Genomic DNA, 20,528 nt, shown 5'->3' on the forward strand with positions numbered 1-20,528 from the left:
GAGGCCCTGAACCTGCAGCTTCTGCGCAGCCGGGTGCTGCCCTCTGACCCCGCGGGCTGGCAGGGCGCAGGCGCTGTTTGCTCAGTCCGGTGCGAGGTTGCTTGGGACCGTGTTCCCTGTGGGAATTGTCAGGACAGTCACGGTATAGTTCCTTCTCCTTTAACAGCAGCCTTGGGTTAAAAAAAAATGAGTGTTCGTGCGATTTGGCTGCTGGGGCTCGAAAAGGGAACAACATCTGTGAAATTGTCGAGGTAACGATCTGAAACTGCAAATCATCGTTAGGATATGCCCTTCTATCTAATACCCAGTCCCCACAGTAAAGGACACGAATATTATTTTATAATTGTTACATAATAAAGTGCTTTAGCATGCTATCTTGCTCAAATAAGCAATATATCGTGCAAAGCATCGACAAAATAGTAAGGAGTACTGGCTACTTGTTAATTTTCTCGGGGGAAGCGGAACTGGGAAAGTTGCATTCTGCATCTCAGTCAGGAAATAGCTTTATTTTAGTTAATTGTTTTTAATCACTGATTTTTCTTCACAAGCAATAACAAGAGAGCTGCCTCTTTGGCAGTTTCCTGACCTAAAATGCTCAATTTCACCATAATTGGGCGGAGAATATTAATCGAAGGTTTCTGCCAGCAGTTATGAAGGTCAATATCTTACTTGTATTATATATAATGCTTTAAACATAGAGAAATAGCCCAACTTGATTCAAGGGGGCGTACTCCAGACAAAAATTGACACTGAGCCAAACAAGGAGATATTAGGATGAAATCCTAAACGTTGTGAAAGAGGAAGGTTAAAACAGAATCTTAAAGAAAGTGAGAGGGGCAAAGGAAGGGAATTCTAGACGGTTACCACTAGTGAAGGGAACAAAGAAGAGGGCAGAATTGGAGGAACATAGTCATTGGAAGAAAGTGAAAATGGGTGTACATTGATATTGATTCACTTACAAATGTCTATAAGTTCATGAACAATGCAAGTATTGAAAAATCACATTTCATATTACAGATCAGTTTGGATAATGATTGGGAGTCTTTTCTCACTATATACATATGCTGTAATTATTAATAACAGATATTTGTTTTCATTGTACAATTCAACATACTTGCACTTGAGTAAAGAAGTTGGGGATGATATCATTAGTAGCAAATTAGAAATGTTCTGGAATAGACTTTGACCTAATGCATACTTTTTATTATGAAGCTGTTCCTGAAAAAAATATTTTTCATTAGTTTAAATTAAAGTAAAGCTTTTGCATTGTATGCTGTACTATTTGTTTAGCTTGCTTAAAATGTAAGCATAGATTGTTTATAATACTGAACAGTACAGTAGAGCTTTAGTACATGACTTTAAAAAATGTGTTCACTAGCTGTTTTGAAGCCCATGTGATAAAAGGGGAAGTAGTATCATAAATTCAGTGTTGACTGAAGAGCATAAAATGGTGGTTAATGGCTATTTTCAATATAGAGAGAAGTTCCCCAAATTAGTACCATGACCACTCCTATTTTTGATATGCATTAGTGGTTTGGACTTGGGAATAAAGGACACTATTCAGAAATTTTTAAATAGCACAAAATGTAGAAACATTGTAAAAACTAAGGGTGAAAGTAACAGATTTCAAGAAATTATTGAATGGTTGGTGGAACGAGTGAACATATGACAAATGAAGTTCAATGTAGAGAAGTCAGATGTTGAGATTTGTGTTTGGAATAATATGGGAAACATGCATGCCAACTGGCTGAATTATAAGTGCATTTCAAAGGAAAGACCCTTTGGTGTTTATACGCACAAATATTTGAAGGTGGTAGAATGGTTAAACAAAATGCTGAATGGTGAGCACTTTGATAAAGCAAGTGTGATCCTGAGCTTAAATAGAGGCTTAGAATTTAAAACCTAGGATGTTATGCTAAACTAAAAAGTAGCAGATCCCAAGCTCGAGTCATGTGAGCCAGTAAGGGTACTAAACAAGACATAAAGACTTTGTAGATGGTACAGAAGAAATGTAGAATAGTTTCAGGAAATTGAGATCACATTATATGGAAAGTGTGTAGAGATTGGTTTAATTCTTCTGAGAGCCCATATTGTGTCTTTTTATTAAACCTATTTTTCTAAACAAGCTGTTCAGAGATGTTATTGCACACTTTTGGAGCAGTTAGGAATTGAACCTGGGCCTCGTGGTCTAGGTATAGGGGACTATCACTGTGCCACAAGAGGGCCATCTGGAAGTACATAGACCTTAAGAAGACACTTGATACAGGTGTTAAAATATGGAAGGATTTAGATTGGAGTAAATAAAATGAAAACTTTTGAGGAGTTGGTGACATAAGGGCATAGATTTAAAATAATTGTCAAAAGAATCAAAGGTAAGTTGAAGAATTTTGTTTCATGGAATTAGTGGTTAGGATTTGGAATGGACTGTTTGGTAGAATAGTAGATACAGATTCAGTGGTAATATTCGAAAGTAGCTGGATCAGTACTTGAAGGAGAAAGAATCGCAAAGATGTGGAAAAGAATGGTACCAACTGAAAGAGCTTCACTCAGCCAGTTATGCTATACTATCTATGATTCAGTTGGTTAAGAAGCAAATAATTGACATTACAGCATCATTTCTGAGTTTCCTCTAGCAGCTTTTTCCATACATGCACCAACATCTCTATGAAAAAGTTGCCCCTTAGGTCCCTTTATAAAAAAAAAATAAATTTTTAATATTACATCTATTATTTGTATTTTGCATAATTTCTTCTGGCGCCTAAAGCACTGTTTTAAATAAACTGCTTGTAACACGTAGAATGGATTGATTAACTTAGAAAAAGAGTAACATGCCTTTTTTTCTAGACGATATCCAACTGTTGAAAAAAGAGCCCGAAATTTCAATGGGAAAAGCTATACAGAGCTACCAGAAGACAAGATCTTCCTCAATGCACTGTTAACAGAGCTTGATATGACTGAACTGGATAAGAACTTTGTGGAGCACAGAGATAGTTGTTGCAGAATAAACAGGACATCTGTTTATGAAATTGCAATAGGAGATGGTGTTCTTTGGCCTGTTCTTGTAATGACACAAAATGCTATCCTCTATGCTTGTCTACCTTTAGTCGAACAGTCTTTGACTCCCCGTCCGCCATTAATTTCTCTACGTGGAATATCCCCTGCATTTGCTCTACTATCAGGGTTAATGACCTTTTTAAACATGACACAAAGAAGTGAACCAGAAATTACTAATAAAATGACGCAGATCTCTGCAATGTTAATGCACGCTTGTCCGTTAGGGACTCCAACAGATACTGACTTTGGATTGATGCAGACACTGTCTGGCAGCTTTGTACCTCAGAATCCGATGTCTTCAGTGCAGGCACAAAAACAACCAGCTTGGAAGCCTGGTATATACAAAGGAAAGCCACAAGTTAATGTCTGTGTCACTGAACAGATTAGATCTATGCAATATGACAAGAATGACGTCATTGACGTATGGCAGGAGTATGGAACTGTAACATGTAAGGTGAGATTCATTAACACATTTCCACCTAAAATAAGGGACGCTATGTTGTATTTTAAAATCATTGTGCATTTTTAATATGGGACTTTATAGATATTGATGCCTTTTACATTTATGTTTTGAATTTTTGGAGAAATCACTTTTGCTGAAAATTTAAACTTCAAAATGTTTCTGCTGAATTCTAGCAGCCATTTAATAACTGAAAGAATATGTGTTAAGTTACATCTACATGTTTAGTTTCATTAATTAAATTTCCATTATTATTGATAGCATTTTTATTTTATTGTATTTCTAAATTCTTTGGTTAATTTTGTCTGACAGCATCACTTTCACCCAACACGTGCCTGTTTCATAAGAGAATGCTGTTTTAGATTAGATTTAGATTAGATTAGATTTCTTACAGTGTGGAAACAGGCCCTTCGGCCCAACAAGTCCACACCGCCCCGCCGAAGCGTAACCCACCCATACCCCTACATCTACATCTACATCTACCCCTTACCTAACACTACGGGCAATTTAGCATGGCCAATTCACCTGGCCTGCACATCTTTGGAGTGTGGGAGGAAACCGGAGCACCCGGAGGAAACCCACGCAGACACGGGGAGAACGTGCAAACTCCACACAGTCAGTCGCCTGAGGCGGGAATTGAACCCGGGTCTCTGGCGCTGTGAGGCAGCAGTGGCAGTCTTGCTTTCAAGTGAGAACACAATGGACACAATTTTCTAATATATATCATAGATATTTCCTAATCAACCAGTTCAGAGATATTGGTTCACTTCTGAATCATGTGGGACTTTAACCACAACTTCTTGATCAAAGATGGGGCACGACTACTGTACCACACGTGCCCCCCCCCCCCCCCCCCTCCGATAAATCATCAAAGTGTGATGTGAGCATGTAATATGATGACTAGCACAACACCATTCCCTCCTCCAAGAAACCTCATCCAACTGCTCGGTTAATCAGTTCATTGGGAGCTAACAGGCAGAGCTAGGGTGGATTTCTGGGTGAATCACACAGCTGCTGATTTCTGAGTCCTAAAGCCCACTGGTCTAACTTTCTGCTTGGGGCGAATCCAGCAGTGAAAAGGCAAATCTTTTGTCTTGTCCCTCGACCAAAACAGCAAATGAGCCAAATGTTTGTTATTTTTGTTTCCCGCCATGTTTATAACAATAGCTACATTTGAAAAATAAGTCATAGGCTGTAAGCATTAAACTTAGTATTTTTTTCTATCTATGGTCTTTACTAGATCTTGGAAGTTTGTGTTGCATGATGATTCTTTTCTTTTATTTAAAAAAAAAGCTTGGTTTTGATCATATGTTTTTTTTTTCTAACTTGCTGTATTTGTTCCAACTTAGTGCGATCTAGAAGGAATACTGCCCACTGTTACAGTAAGCCTGAATCTACCAATCAATGGCTCTCCTCTACAGGATATTCTTGTGCATCCGTGTGTCAGTGCCGTTGATTCCACTATCCTCACATTTAACAGTGTTGATGATGTGGACGATTCATTGTTTAATGGACCATATAAATTCCCTTTCACACCACCATTAGATGTATTCAAACTCTGCTACTACACGTCCCAGGTCAGAATATATTGTTTTTATTGAAATTCAAACAAAAAGAATGTAGTGAATTTTGATCACATCTTTTTTGTACAGCTATGTTTTTTTGTAGAAGATTTGTTTAAATAATTTTCATTGAAGTTGAACTGTATTTAGTTTGTCTTAGATTATCAGTTTCAGCTTTGATTCCTGTCCTCAGGTGTCAACACTGGCTCCATGTTAGCCCTTCAAAATCAGATTGCCATGGGTTCAAGGTAATGCTAATGGGGAAATACTGAGCTATTTATCACTTTGCTGTTTCTGGTTCCTACTGTGAATAATTTGGCTGTGGTTAGTTATATTATAACAGCGAATATACTTCAAAAGTATTTCATTAACTATGAAGTGTTTTCGTGCCATCCCGAGGACACTAAATAAGTTTATTTTTTAATTCTCTTTTAACTTTCTTCCTCAACTAATTAATTGCAAAAGTGCGGACGCCCTCAGTATAGGTTATGTTTTGGTGTTAGTTACTTGTCTTTGATTTTATTTTGGTGTATATTATTCTGACATTTTGTAACAAGGTTTGTTTAAGAAAAAATACACGCAGATTTATAGCTTTGGATCAAAACATATGTACATTGTTCTCAGAAGCTGTTAGATGTCATGGGCAGATCTTGATACAGCTAAAGACTGGCCATCAAAACCGGACAATTTTTGTGGTCCATTTTCTTGCACCCTACTATCTATGCTACTCGCTACATCGTCAAAATCTAAATGTTATGCTATTAATTTATCTGGAGGAAGAGAAGGTTGTACATATCTGGTTTTTCATTTGGTTTCTAGCTTAATTGACTCATTAAAATGGGAGTTGCTTCACACCTACTATGTCAGAGACAATTCTGACTTATCCAAATCTTAATGTTTGATTTTTCATTATTGTTGGAATCAGATTGTGATTGAAATACAATTACCTTCTCAATCTGTATATGATAATTTCTTAAATACATTCCGAATTGGAACTCTTACAGCCCTACATAAAATGTTACCGCTGGAAGAAAATACTTTTTGAAAGCGATCTGTAAATTGGAGCCTCTGCAGTATATTTTAGTGACTCATAGGCTACATGATATGGTTTTTGATTCAGTGCCATGCAAATAATATGCTGCATTTTGTGGTATATGAAATTCTAGGACCTTTGTTACCAGTGAAATATTCTTGTCTATATAAAGCAACTTTCCCTATCAATATTTGTAAATATAACCATTAATTCAAAGATTAATAACTATACAACTCTTGTAACAAATGTTCTTAATCATTATTTGTTCATTGTGTAATTTGTTAGCCTTCAATGATGTCGCCTTCACCACAAAACAGTCAATAATAAACCAAATAAACCAATGTTTTTTCAATGTGAAGATCAAAAAAGCAAATTTTTGATGTCATTGAGACTATCACTATATATTGCACAGTACAAAAGAAATTTGATTGAGAGGAGTTACACATTTTATAAGATTTTTATTGTCATTATATTTTTACTTCATTTTACTGCATCCATTGACTTGTTTGAAGTTTTCAGAATCTTTCAATTTAACAAAAAAAAATTCCAATTTGATTTGAATAGAAAGACTAGATTGTTATTCCTTCTCAAATCAAATGGTCATCTGAATCAATATAGTTAATTTCAATTTAGGAGTTGGAGATTAGTTAAGTATTATTGACCTACCAGTTTGTTTGCAGGTACCGATCCCTCCAATTCTTGGTTCCTATCAAATGAAAGAAGAGGAGCAAAATTTAAAGATTACAGTTAATCTGAAACTACATGAAAGTGTCAAAAATGGATTTGAATATTGTGAAGCACATATTCCCTTTTTCAACAGGTAATATAGGTGACAGCATCAGAAAGAATTTGTGTGCTAATATTTTCAAAATATTGGGGAGAACAGATGAGGTAAATAGAGAAAGCACTATTTTCACTAGTTGAGGATTATAGGACTAGGAAACATTGTCTAAAAATTGGAAATCAAACCTTTCAGAAATGAAATTAAGCAACAACACAAAAGATGTATAAATTTTGAGCTTACTTAGGCAAACTGCAATTTATGCTACATTCATTGATTACATTTCCATTATTCAAACATAGATTCAAGTTTTCTTTAAAAGTTATTCTTTATGGATATGGCAATCACTAACACATTGCCCATTACTCATTGTCCTTCAGAAGATAGAGGTGAGTCACTGCCTTGAACCATTGCAGCCCCACCTGCTGTAGGTGCTCCCACAGTGCTACCAGGAAGGGAGTTCCAGACTTGGATGCAGAGAAGAAGTAGTAATGCAGTTTCCAATCAAGCTGGTGTGTGATTGGCAAAGGAGCTTGCAGAAGTTGTTGTTCCCGTGTGTCTGTTGTAAACATGCTGTTGGAGGAGATATGGTGTGTTGCTGCAGAGTCTCTCATTTATAATATATACTGCTGCCAGTAGGGGCTATTGGTGGAGGGAGCAAGTGTTTAACATGGTGGACGGGTACCGAGCAAGCTTTGTCCTGGATGATGTCAAACTTTTTATGTGTTATTAAAGCCACATTCATTCAGGCAAGTAGAAAATATATGAAGTTACTTGTAGATTATCCATGATCTCATTCAATGGTGAAATAAGCTTGAGGGGCAAAACAGACCTGTTCCATTCCGATGTTGCAATGAGTACTTTTTCATGAAAATGAGATCAGTAATAATATTAGCTTAATTTTCAGTGATTGGACCATAGTCCTAGGGGAGGCCAGAGGAGGTGCCAGAAAGTTGGCACAGTGGCGCAGTTGTTAGCACTGCTGCCTCTCAGCGCCAGGGACCCGATTTCAATTCCAATCTCGGGTGACTGTTTGTGAGGAGTTTGCACATTCTCCTCGTGTTTCGTCCAGATGCTCTGATTTCCTCCCACAATCCAGAGATGTGCAGGTTACGCGAACCGGCCAAGCTAAATTGCCCATAGTGTTCAGGGATGTGTAGGTTAGGTGCATTAGTCAAGGATAATAGGGTAGGAAAAAGGGTCTGGGTGGGTTGATCTTCGGAAGGTCGTTGTGGACTTGTTGGGTCGAAGGGCCTGATTCCACACTGTATGAATTCTAAGTTCTATTCTCAGAGTCAATGTTGGACTTCTGCTAGGTTGACAAACTAACAACAACTACAGTCTTGTCAGCAGATTTGATATCAAAGTTAGTTTAACTAATAGAGAATAGAGTGCTACAATTTCAGAAGGAGATAGGTTAAAATGGGAGAGGGGTGCATGGAAATTGAGATGGCAAATTCCACAGTAGCAGTTTTCACTAAAGAAGAAAAGATAATGGACGGTAAGACTAATGGATGGTGGAAAATTGTATGCAGTATGGTAAATCGTCCAGAGGAATGTGGTGTCCACAAGTTTGATCATTTACTTTGTGGCACATTTGATTTCTAGTAAAATGGAAAACTGCTGAGTGATCTTTATATGAAAAAATGGGGCAGTCGATTACTGAATGAACTGGATTTTGTGAAAAGTGAATTTAGAAGCTCAGATTAGTATTGTTTTGGAAAAGCAAGACTAGCACAGATGTAAAAACATAAACTACCAGTAAGACATTTGCACTAAAGTATTACTGTATTAGCATATTCAGTTGCAAGTGAAGAGATTTTACTTGCTGTGCAGTCACATTCTGAAAATGTAACTGAAATATAAATCTCATAGGAAGAGTTTCATCTGTTGCACAATGTAGTCATGTGAATTTGTTTTCTGGATGAATGCCTTTTAACTTGTGCATTTTCCTTTCCATATGTAAAAAGACAGGCTATACAGACTGTTCTTTCAACTGTTTGTTTAAGGTATTTACTTTGATAAGTTAAGTGTGTAGTTAGAACCATTGCAAACAAGAATAACGTTTAGAGATAACTGTTACATTAGCAATATTGACTCAGACCCAAACTGTTAAATAGTTTTTAAAATTATTTTTACACTTGAAACAAATAGTCATTCAATCAGTACAAGATTATTTGCAGCCACTCTTCAAGCATGGTGATTCTTTTTGAATTCGATTAGTATCTATTGTCCTCTACACACAGAATATTAGCTTTTCATTTTGCAAAGTATGATCCTAATAGTCTTTCATTCTGTTCTTACTACTTGAAACTTGGTTACGTGGCCCAATACTGCGTTTTACCATTGTCTGTATGGAAAATAAATGCTTACAAATCTGCAAACACAACTATTAAAAGTTTATTTTCTCTTTAGCTGTTCCATACCTTCCAGTATTAATCAAATTTCTTTCCTGCTGTTTTCAGCGTTTAGGTTAATCATAGTAATGTTTTTGGCCACAAAGGCTCCTTCTAGTCCTGGGTATTGATCCTATGCTTTGAACTCAATTATCTTTCTTGACAGCCTGTAGAACATTTTTCATCTTCAAGGTAGATTACATTATGATTTTCATTAATATCAAAATTAATCAATTGAATTTTTTTTCACATGAAAAATAACCTAATGTTCTGGTACTTGCAATGGAATAGTTGCAGAAGTGAAAACGTCCGAAAATGTAGTTCCACTTGAAGGTGACTACTCTTATTTAGGTCAATATTGCTTTAAATACTTTTTTAAAGACAACATTGCAAAATTCCACTTCATAAAAAAAATTGAGATTTAAGTTTTGGGATTCAAAGGTAGCATGCTATATCATCACCTTTTCATAAACAATCTATTACAGCTGTTATCAAAAGATAGAATATTATTTATCATTCTTGGATTGCAGAAAGCAGCATAATGTGCCACTGGCCCTAATCAGCTTTAGTGTAAAATCATTGGAAGATCAACAGAGATCAATTCAAAACAGTCGATTATTGAGGATTAATATACTTTGATTTATTTTGCTTCGTTACATGAAGTTTGTGTGTTGGCCTATTTCTCTGTGATTTAATTAATGGCACATTTGTTCCTAAGTTTAAACATATTATTCCTGAAGGAAGATAAATATTAAATCGTTTGAAATCAAGAAGCATGTATGAATTAGAAGTCTTTCAAAGGTACCTAGTTATTCAATTCTCTCTATTTCATTACAGGGGTCCAATAGTACATGCTGAGTGTAAGGTGAACCATGGGCAACTGGAGGTGTCACGGGAGAAAAGCTTGCTGGTCTGGGTCCTCGGTTAGTTTATTGACTGTTCCATTTCACTTAAATTTGATTCATGAAGCAAAATATCTTTTGTGTAGTAACAGATTGTAATGATTTTCCCAATGTAATTACTGCAATTTCAACTTTATTAATAAATAAAAAGTCCTTTCTCTAATTGTGTAATATACGACATACATTCATGGCTGAAACTAAGATGCATTTAATTGTGTGTTATTCATTCAGTAACCAGCTTTTCCTATGGCCAGACAGTCTTAGTTCCAGCATATGGAATTTGGGTGTGGGGATCCTGCGGAATCCTTTCATAGTAGTCTCTGAAAAAATTGCCCAGGAAATGTCCTGTCCTCACCCAACAGCAACCTTCCCCTAACCCTCAAACCATCAACCCTAACACCAGGAAGAGAACTGTCAGGATGGAAGTAAGGCTCCACATTTCTGAGGGAATTCCAAGGAGAATTTCCTGTCAGAAATGCTCCCTTTTGCAAAGAAGAAGGTTAGTGTGCCAATCTACGTGAGATTGCCACATTTATCAGAAAATCTAGCTTAATATGTAATAGTGGAAGAAAATTGCTAAAATGTTAGGGATACCTTACTTTTCATTTGCAGCAGTCCAATGACTTTGAATTGGTCTGTATTATATAGCAATGACATCAATGTCACTATTAAATTACACATTTATTATTCACAAAATGCCTGCGTGTTAACATGAAGAGGGAGATTATCAGTGAGGAAAGAAGTAGATAAATTGTTCAAACATAAATGGAGTTGTATGCTCTGGATAGCTGAGCAGGATTTTGGCAATACTTTAATTTTTTCTAGTCAGGGAAGAGAATTGTACCTCTGGATCCTCCTGTTAAATTATACAAGTGGCAAATGTCTTCATAACACACCTAAAAGTGTATTGATTCCAACTGCTTCAACAATTGTATTAATTATATTGTAATGTTGGAATATATTACTTTGTCAAGTAATTGAATGCATTAATACTAAATCAGTGTTAATGAACCAGTTTGTTTCATTTTCCATCAAAAAAGTTCATAATGATTTATCTCATTGCAAAGATTTATAATTTGACTGGTTTCTTACATATTCCTAATGTTTGATTCATAAAGGTTACTAATAATACACAGGTAAATCTATGTATTCACCAACCAGAGATTTCACATTGGCTAACTGCTTTAAAATTCAGCATGAAACAGCATGCTTTGGGAAGTTGAAGCTGTTTTGCTCTTTATTGAGCTGTAAAGTTACTACAAAGCTTTGAAGTATTTGCCTTCACTTTTGAAGGCAAATAGATCATGTTACAATGAACGTTAATTTTGCGGATCAATTATTTTGGTGAATTAGTAAGAATATGTTCTGTAATATCAAATATTACAAAATATTCAATGCATTTATTATTATGAGTATGTTTCAAATACTGTTTGCTTTATTCCATTTTTAGGTCAGAAATTCCCTAAATCTTTGGAAGTATCTTTAACTGGTATTGTAATGTTCCCTGAATTTGGCATATCAAACCATTCAGCACAGCTAACTGATCCATTCTGCACTGGCCTTACTGCATATGTTAAGGTACGTAGATTGGGATTTACTTTGACAGATAATTATCTCAGCCTGTCATTTGAAGAAATGAAATCTTAAAATGTATATGCAGTCAAACTATTTTAGACTGTGGAAAAATATCTTTAAATGGGACACTGTTTGCAGGGTGCCCTTCTCAATTAACAACATGTCTTATTGATAAATTTGTAATTGCCACAACTCCTCTTTAAATAGTGAGAATAAAAAGATCCATGTCGGAAAAATTGCCATAACTATTAGACAGATTGACTATCAATTACAGTCTATTCATGTAGCTGGTGACCGCAATTCCATTTTAAATAATTCTGTGCTGTAAATACTCAAATCTACTCCTACATCAAGTAATTAGAAGTATGTAACCTTTTAAATATTGATACTCTGCCAACTTCAGGTAGTCCAGCCTCCTGAATTTAGAAGTAAAATAATGTTCAGGTTAAACTTTGAGTCATAAACACATTAAATACTGCTAGTAGCTGGATTATCAAAACTATTTTTTAAAATAATAATCAGAATTTCAGAATGGCAGTGACTAGTGAGGGTCAATGTTGGGACAACAACTATTAATTTTATAAATTAACCATCCGGACAAGAAATGAGAGCATTGTTCCTAAGTTTGCAGATGACACAAAGATAGGTGGAGGGGCAGGTAATATTAAGGAAGTAGGGAGGCTCTAGAAGGGCTTTGACAGGCTAGAGGAGTGGACAAAGAAGTGGCAGATGTAGTACAAAGTTTGAAATTGTGAGGTAATGTACTTTGGTAGGAAGAATAGAGGCATAAACTATTTTCTAAATGGATAAAGGCTTTGATAATCTAAAGCAGAAAGGGACTTTGGAGTCCTAGTTTAGGATTCTCTTAAGATTATTACACAGGTTCATTTGGTAGTCAGGAAGGCAAATGCAAAGTTAGCATTCATTTCACGAGGTCTAGAATACAAGGGAATGGATATATTGCTGAGGCTTTTTAAGGCTCTGGTCAGACCACATTTGGAATATTGTGAGTAGATTTGGACCCTGTACCAAAGGAAGGATGTGCTGGCATTGGAGGGGGGTGCAGAAGATATTTACAAGAGTGGTCCCGGGAATGAGGAGTGATTAAGGATAAGAGACAATCTGATTGAAACTTATGGAACACTGAAAGGCCTGGATAGAGTACACATGGAAAAGATATTTCCACTAGTAGATAGTAGGACCCAAGGGCAAGCCTCAGAATGCAGGAACCACCCTTGAGATGAGGAGGATTTTTTTTTCCACCAGCGTGCTGAATGTGTGGAATTCACTGCTGCAGAAGGCTATGGAGGCCAAGTCATTGAGGGCCTTTAAGGCAGAGACAGATTCTTGTTTATTAAGGGGATCGAGGGTTATGGGGAGAAAGCAGGAGAATGGCCTAATTCTGTTCCTATGTTTTATGGTCTTAATGCCAACCAGTTAATGTAATTTAATTTCCATCTAAATGTTGATTGTTATAAGCTCTGACTAGTTATAGCTATTTTCCAAAGTACATAAAATGTAACAAACTACATTTTGTGGACTGCAGCTTCATACATTCATGTGTTAGGTAACCATTTGAATGGGGTATGTCTGTAACAGAGATGAATACTTGGGGTCAATCGTTCTGTTATCTCTGGTTTTAACAATTTAGTTTACTATTGTTTTCCTCCCATGTTTTGCAAATGTTGGACAACATAACTTAGTCTCTCATAAGATGTCAAAGGATATCAAAGTGACTTAATTTACAGTAAGAATTAAGGATGTTATAAGATTATTTCAAATATTTAATAGAGATTGCTTAACTTTCAAAAACCTTAAAAGGAAATAATTGGACAATATCAAATAGCAAAATAGTAAGCACAACTATGCTTACTTTGACAGAAAAATAACTCTTTGAACAGTGCAATGAGCTAACACATATTGTTTTATTCCAGGAAATACAGATTTATTTCTGCATAATAATAGTTATACTTATGAGTTTTGTGCATATTTTTTACATTTGTTCAGTGTAGAGGACAAGATATAGCTTCATGAGAAAGGGCTGGATAAAAGTGCCATTCCATTCCATTCCTCCTTGGAAACCTGGTATGGCACAATGGTTGTGGCGGTGTACTTTAAGGTTGTCTTAGGATAAGGAAACAAAGTATAATTTATTAATGGAAATCTAATGATGGTTTAAAAAAACTCATTTTGGAATAGGTTACCAAAATGTAATTCTTGCTTTTTTTATTTAAATCCTTCATATTTTGTAATACTAATATGGAAAGCTATGTTACTTGAGCAAGAGATAATTGTCTTATCCTGAAGTTAGCTTGGTGTACTGGATGTACTGTCCAGCTGATTTGTTGATGTCTAAATTTCAAAGGTGCTTCAACTTCAGTTCACCCAAAAAGAAACTTATTCTGTAAGACGATAGTTGGGTTTTTGTAAAACCCCGCATTATAGAAAAATCGCATGTTAGAAACAGCACTTAAAATGTTGGTGATGTAATGGCGTTACAACCAACACATGTCTTAAACGTTTTTGCTTTAGAAACAGTGTCCCAAATTCATCAATCGCATTACAGTGAATTTGAGTTAACAAAACATGCATTATAGCAGAACGACCTGTAGTTAGAAAATGAATGGAAATTTTTCAGAAGTTTTCAATGACAATTAAGTCATTTTGCTCTAAAGCTATTTGTTAATTTTTCATTTTCTTAATTTTATTTTATATCTCCAGCTTTACTTTCGAATACCAGATTATACACTGACAGGTTGTTATGTGGATCAACATTCTATACAAGTGTATTCATCAGCAAAACCCAGAATCATCACATGTAAGGTTCTACATTTTCTTATATTGTTTGATTTAAAAATGTTTTTAATTGTCTGCTAGCCAGAACAGATTGTTTCCTGCAGGGGTCAGTCTTGCTTGTTATGTAGCTGAAAGCAGTGGACTCTAGTACAGTGAGGTGAAGATTTGCACGTGCATTTCCCTCATGATGTTGTTATTCTGGTATGTGATATGCAATTGCCTGATTCAACTCAAAAAATGTTACTAGATTTAATCATGATTTAATTATTAAGGTAGGCAGCTTTTTGATCTTTACTTCTCCACTTCTCCAATTTGTAAACCTTTTAGCTTTGTTACTGTCCTTGTATTATCATGCACATCATTATTGGCTGTCCATTGAATTGAGAATGATGTTTACACAGAATTGAAAGTGTCTGCCAAGGTTTTTGTGTCTGGACAAGCCTATTCTCAACCCACAGATCTTTGTGCACATGGGACAAGACGTCCTACATAGTGAGATCTGGAGAGCAAGATTCGCTTCCTTTTCTTTCCTTCTCTGCCAAAGCTCTGCATTGTTGTTGTGACTCAGAGTGATACAACTTAATGGTCAGGTTGTTAATATTGAACAATTAGTAGTAAGCACCATAAGTGAGGGCCCTCTTGTAGTACAATGGTAGTTTCCCTGCGTCTGGACTGGGAGGCCCAGATTGAAGTGCCAGCTGCTCCAGAGATGTGTAATAATATCTCTGAACAGTTGATAGCAAAAATAGTAAGCAGATAGTAGAAGATCTTCAAAGTGTTTTCAAATATTTTATTTGCTTATTTGAGAGTTGAGAAAAGAGCATCTGTCTGGGAAGATTCTATTCAACCATTCATACAAGTTTGTAGTGAATACTGTGGGTACACTGGCATGGAGTATTGTGTGTACAAGATGGGAACCATGTGATGAAGATAGCTGTCAGTGGGGCTTTCGGTTATTGGGTCAAGACATAAAAAATGGAAATGATCAAAAGTGGCCTGAAACGAAGAACATAATAATACAGCAGGCGTCCAGAGAGTCAGTAGAGCCCCTTCTTTTGTTGATTACAGCTGAAATTTAACATCAACTCTTCAAGTCAACATCCCTACATATTGCTTTCTGAGTACTTTATCAATATCTTAAACTGTAATATGTCACAATCTATTACTGAGACTGGAAGGTTTGAGTTATAAGGAGAGGCTGGTTAGGCTCTGATTTTTGACGCTGAAGTGTGGAAGGCTGAGGCTTATAGAGGCTTATAAAATCATGAGGCCTTTAGATAAGGTGAATAGCCTAGGTCTTTTCACCAGAGTGGGGGTGGGGGGGGGGGTCTAAAACTAGAGGGCATAGGTTTAAGGGGAGCGGGGAAAGATCTAAAAGGGACTGATAAGCAATTTTTTCATACAGAGGGTGGTGCCATATGAAATAAGCTGGTGGTGGAAGTAGTTATAATTACAGCATTTAAAAGGGCAGATACATGCATAGGGAAGGTATAGAGGGATATCGGCCAAACGCAGGTAATAGTTCAGTTTAGGTCAGCATGGACCAGTTGAACCGAAAGGTTTGTTTCCACGTTGTATGACTCTATGACTCTGATTCTATTCAAAGTGTCCAGTCCATGGAAATTGGGAAAGCAGGAGTTTTGGCTGAACACTTACAGAGGGATACTTCAAGAAGGATACTAGCATTTGTTTAACATTCCTCTCACTGAACCTGAATGATGGGTCATTGATAAATTGATGAAATTTCTCTGGCACACAAAGATGTCACTGATTCACATTCCAGGTCTCACTGCACTATAGATGAGTGATTATGACAACTAATCAGTACACTCTTAAATTCAGTTAACATGAGGATGTCTTTCTTACCGACACTCTCTGCCATACTTTGGATCAACTGCACCAGCTTAGCTTTTTGCAATGTTGGAGCTCCTCTTCAATGGTCGCCTTTTGAGAAAAGTAGTTTCCAAAGTAAATTAAGTGCTTAATGTATTTCAGAGTCTCCCCTTCACATAGATGGGCGATGGTGGAATATTTAACTGATCAGGTGTAAGTTGATATAAGTTTTGTTTCTGCAAGTTTAAAAAATAAGTCAAGTTTCTTTTATGCAGAATTGAAGAGATTGATTTGCAGCAGACTTGCAAATGGACCTTTGCAAATTGTAGGACATGTTTGTCTGTGCTGTTCAGTTTGGCTTTGGCATGGAAGCAACTGAGGTGAAAGAGTTTTCAATCAAGATTATATTTATTACTTAGACCAGAAACCTTTGATCTTTGAGTTGAATAGCACTGTCAGGTAGATTGGAAATAGTATGACTATCACACAACATTGTTGACCCAAGGCTGAATTCAAAGCCATCTATTTCAGGTTTCTCACTCAATACACCTCAAAAGCAGCATTGACATACCTGTGCTGTTTGAGCTGTCTAACCGTATCTTTAGTATCATGTACCAGTTCCAATGAGACAGCTTGCTTCAGTGATCTGTTGCTTGGTCTTTTGAGTTAGTCACTGAGATAACACCGCCATACCTAGATGGAATACAGACTGACACATAAGTAACCTACCAATTCATTGTAACTTCATAAATTCCATCTTTTTATACTGCTGTATTTCTATAGAGTACCAATTACTTTTATCAAAAAAAAAGTTATAATCAGTGTGAGATCTTGTGTGTGTTAACTCTGAGCGCAACACTATTAAAACATTTAGCTGTTGACTTGAGTATTTTCTTTTGTTTTCCCAGCCAGGGAACTACTTTCTTCTGAGTACTACATCTGGAACTCCAAAGGTGATGCACCCGTGGCCAGCAGGCCATTAGTATCCTTACGAAATTGGGAGTGAACATTTGAGCGAAATGTTTCAGAACAAAAAGCTTTTTTCAAAACAAGATACAATAGTTAACTATTCAGTTATCTATTTTAAATTGTATGAAACAAAAATATATTCTAATTATAATGGTAAATTTTGATCAAGTGATGTACCAATGATAAGTATTGTAAATATATTAATAAAACATGAAAAATTTGCCTGAGTGAGCCACAGTACTTATTACAAATATGATGATCTGTAACATTTTGGAGAGTTCTTTCTTGACCTGCTATCTTGAATACATTGAATAAAGGATACTGTGCTAATTCCACAGCTAATTCAAGCAACCATTATTGTCAGTGTTGGGAGCTCCAGTCTCAACATCATACTGCCTTACTGCCAACAATTTACAGGTCGACCCTGATTCCGCAGTGTACTGTGGTCCAAACATATACCCTGGTAGCAAGGACCAGGGGGCTGCTGGAAAGGTTTGAATGGGTTTGCACCTGTCTGCAGTTTGATGCTTCCGCAGTAGGTCTTGGAACGTATCCCCTGCAGGTACAGGGGGACGACTGTAGTTAAATAAGCCAGGACCTGAAACTTTGAATTTTATATTCTTCTTCTCACTCTACCCCAGTTGTAGTGTGACAGTTACCGTCTCAGCAGAGATTAGCTATTTTAGAACATGGAGTGAACCTGGAGCTTTACAGGTAATTATATTTCAACTAATCAATTAGTAAAGTGAGTTTTTCTGGTCAATTTTTAAAATGGTTCATATATAATTCACTGTCTAAATAAACAGTAAAGAAAAAGGTATTCCTTTCATGTACTGTTAAAGTTTGATATTTCAGTTCTGCATTGTACAAAAGTAGTATGCAACAAACTTTTTCACCGAGAAGCAATAGATTGCTCAAACTGCAGTTCACAGACCACACATTAGATCAATACTTGTATAGTGTTTGACCAATCCAAACAAAGGAAATTGTTTGCTCTGCATCAAAGAAATTTTTAAAAAGTCACCTGTTTTCTTTTCTCTCCGGTTTTTTTATTCTGAACTGACTTCCCCCAGTATACTCATTACAAGCACAAGTTTATTTCTGAACTCTACAAGTGTTGTTCCTTAGCTTACTTTCAAATGTTGTGCTAAAAGGTGTCACAAATAGCTGCCTCTGCTGTTTCTTCTTCCCCGTGGCAAAGCTCTACTCGCTCATTACTTGATAGCACAGACGATACCAGAAACAATTTTATTTATTTGTGGAATTTAGGCTTCACTGGCTGGGCCAGCATTTATTGCCAATTCTGAGTTGGTGAGCTGCCTTTTTGATTTGTCACAGGTAGACCCACAATGCTTTAGGCAGGGTTTGCCAGGCTTTTGACCCAGCAACACTGAAGAAACAGTGATGTATTTCTACGTCTAAATGGTAAGTAGCTTGGAAAGGAACTTGCAGGTAGTGATATTTCTATGCATCTGCTCTCCCAGTCCTTCTATCCAAATAAGCTGCTATCAAACATTTTCCCATTGTCAATATTTAGTGACATTAAAAAATATATCCAACAAGTATGTTTTGACTTCCTTTCTTCCAGAACAGTTGAAAGAAGAGGAGCTTTCAGTGAAAAAAACTACTTGCAGAGTTAAGCTGTTCCTCATTCGTGATATATTAACGAATGAATTTAACCCTTCACCATAGCTAAGTGATCATTGCACAGTTTGATATTGAGTTGGCATCTTAACAGATGTTACTTTCGCCCATTGTACTGCAAAGGCTGCAGACTGTCATAGATAAGTGAACATTCACGAGTCACGCAATTACTGCCACTCCAAGCAATGTTTCCTCTCCACCAGTTGTCAGATGACTTGACCATCATCTTGTGATGAAAAGAGAACTGCAGTGCACTACGTCAATGTTTGTCTTCCAATCATTTGTACTGATTTCATAATAGCCTCAAGTCTTTTTAAAAGGTCATATATGAGACAAAATGAACACATTTTAAATAGCCCATGCTACCCACTTTCACCAAATAGTTACTGTTGTTGCAAATGAATATACTTACCTAAACACAATTAACATGTCATTCCCCACTATTCTAATATCATCCCCTATGTCATCAAAACACATTTTAAAGTTCTTTTTAATTATACACAAATACCCTTAATTCTGAGCAGCATGTGAAAGGGAATTCCTTTTCCTGAATCTGCATTTCAGTACAATTACATTTTGTATCATAGGCCTAATATAAATTAAATTGAATATTGCTTTAAATTTGCTGTGTTTAGTCTTTTTGTGTGGATTAGAAATGGTAGACTATCAATAACATGGCAATATAGGTATTTTATTAACACACTCCAGTCTTTTGTAAAGAGATGGATTAAGGAGTGAGATTTGAAAGCCAGATGAGTTCTGTGTTAATTTATTTTGAAATATTTCCTCCATAATAGTCACGCCTCCAGAAAAAAAAGTGAACAAATGAGAAGGCCGATGCCATCTGCAGGTTCGGCTTACCCTCCATCAGGCCTCTAAGGAAACAAAGAAGGCAGGAGCGAAGCCCATACTTTTTACCTTTTGTGGTCAGCTGATCCCACTGAGTTGCTTTTGGTCATGTCTGGAAATCTTCTACTTCAGAAAGGTTTTTTTTTGAAGGCTGAGTCTGTTTCCAGTTTGGTAGGTGACCTGTTTTGTGTTTTCAGTGTGTCTGGGAACTCCTTAGTGTAATTAGTGACCTTTGAACTCTGAAGCTAATCCTGAGCTGTTTTGTATTCCTTACCCATCTTTAAGGCTGGTCTTCTCTCTTTTTCAGTATCCGTTGCCACAATTAAAGAAGAAACAGCTGCATTTCAAAGGGATTCCGATTCTAGAAGCTTAATCGTGATTGACAAGGCCTTCTTATTCTAGGCAATAAGAAAACTCTGGGAGTCCTTTCTTCTGCTGAAACTTCAATCATTTTCAAAAATTCTCATTTGGATTTCATTCTATTCCTTTTATAACTATTCTGCTATACAATTTTACAAAGTTGAAAGATGCTTAGTATTTGCAGTATATATGAATTGCATTCATCCCAAGATTGGTGCCAGACCTATATTGTTGATGGGGAGGAAGCTAAAATCCATTTAGCTTCACAACACGGTTATAAAACATTGTGCAAATCCTGCAGACGGTCTTCTGTC

General features: G+C 36.4%; 1 protein-coding gene and 1 long non-coding RNA gene across 3 annotated transcripts; one reads left to right on the forward strand and one right to left on the reverse strand.

Moving 5' to 3' along the window:
* The first annotated feature begins 75 nt into the window (after window positions 1-75).
* Window positions 76-17,583, forward strand: ap5m1 (adaptor related protein complex 5 subunit mu 1). 2 transcript variants are annotated; one of them, XM_072568798.1, is made up of 8 exons: window positions 76-251; window positions 2,845-3,508; window positions 4,864-5,091; window positions 6,790-6,929; window positions 10,124-10,209; window positions 11,639-11,766; window positions 14,485-14,581; window positions 17,301-17,583. In XM_072568798.1, exons 1-8 carry the CDS (start codon window positions 187-189, stop codon window positions 17,396-17,398), a joined length of 1,506 nt encoding a protein of 501 aa, XP_072424899.1. In that variant the 5' UTR covers window positions 76-186; the 3' UTR covers window positions 17,399-17,583. The 2 variants fall into 2 exon arrangements, with proteins under 2 accessions (XP_072424899.1, XP_072424900.1); XM_072568799.1 differs by having other exon boundaries at window positions 198-251; window positions 2,823-3,508.
* Window positions 16,295-20,107, reverse strand: LOC140476344 (uncharacterized). Its single transcript, XR_011960450.1, has 3 exons — window positions 19,924-20,107; window positions 16,964-17,085; window positions 16,295-16,503 (listed from the first exon to the last, which is right to left on the reverse strand). It is a non-coding gene; the product is annotated as an uncharacterized lncRNA (long non-coding RNA).
* Window positions 20,108-20,528: the final 421 nt, after the last annotated feature.

Source organism: Chiloscyllium punctatum, chromosome 4 (assembly GCF_047496795.1).
Source record: "Chiloscyllium punctatum isolate Juve2018m chromosome 4, sChiPun1.3, whole genome shotgun sequence".
Taxonomy (NCBI): domain Eukaryota; kingdom Metazoa; phylum Chordata; class Chondrichthyes; order Orectolobiformes; family Hemiscylliidae; genus Chiloscyllium; species Chiloscyllium punctatum.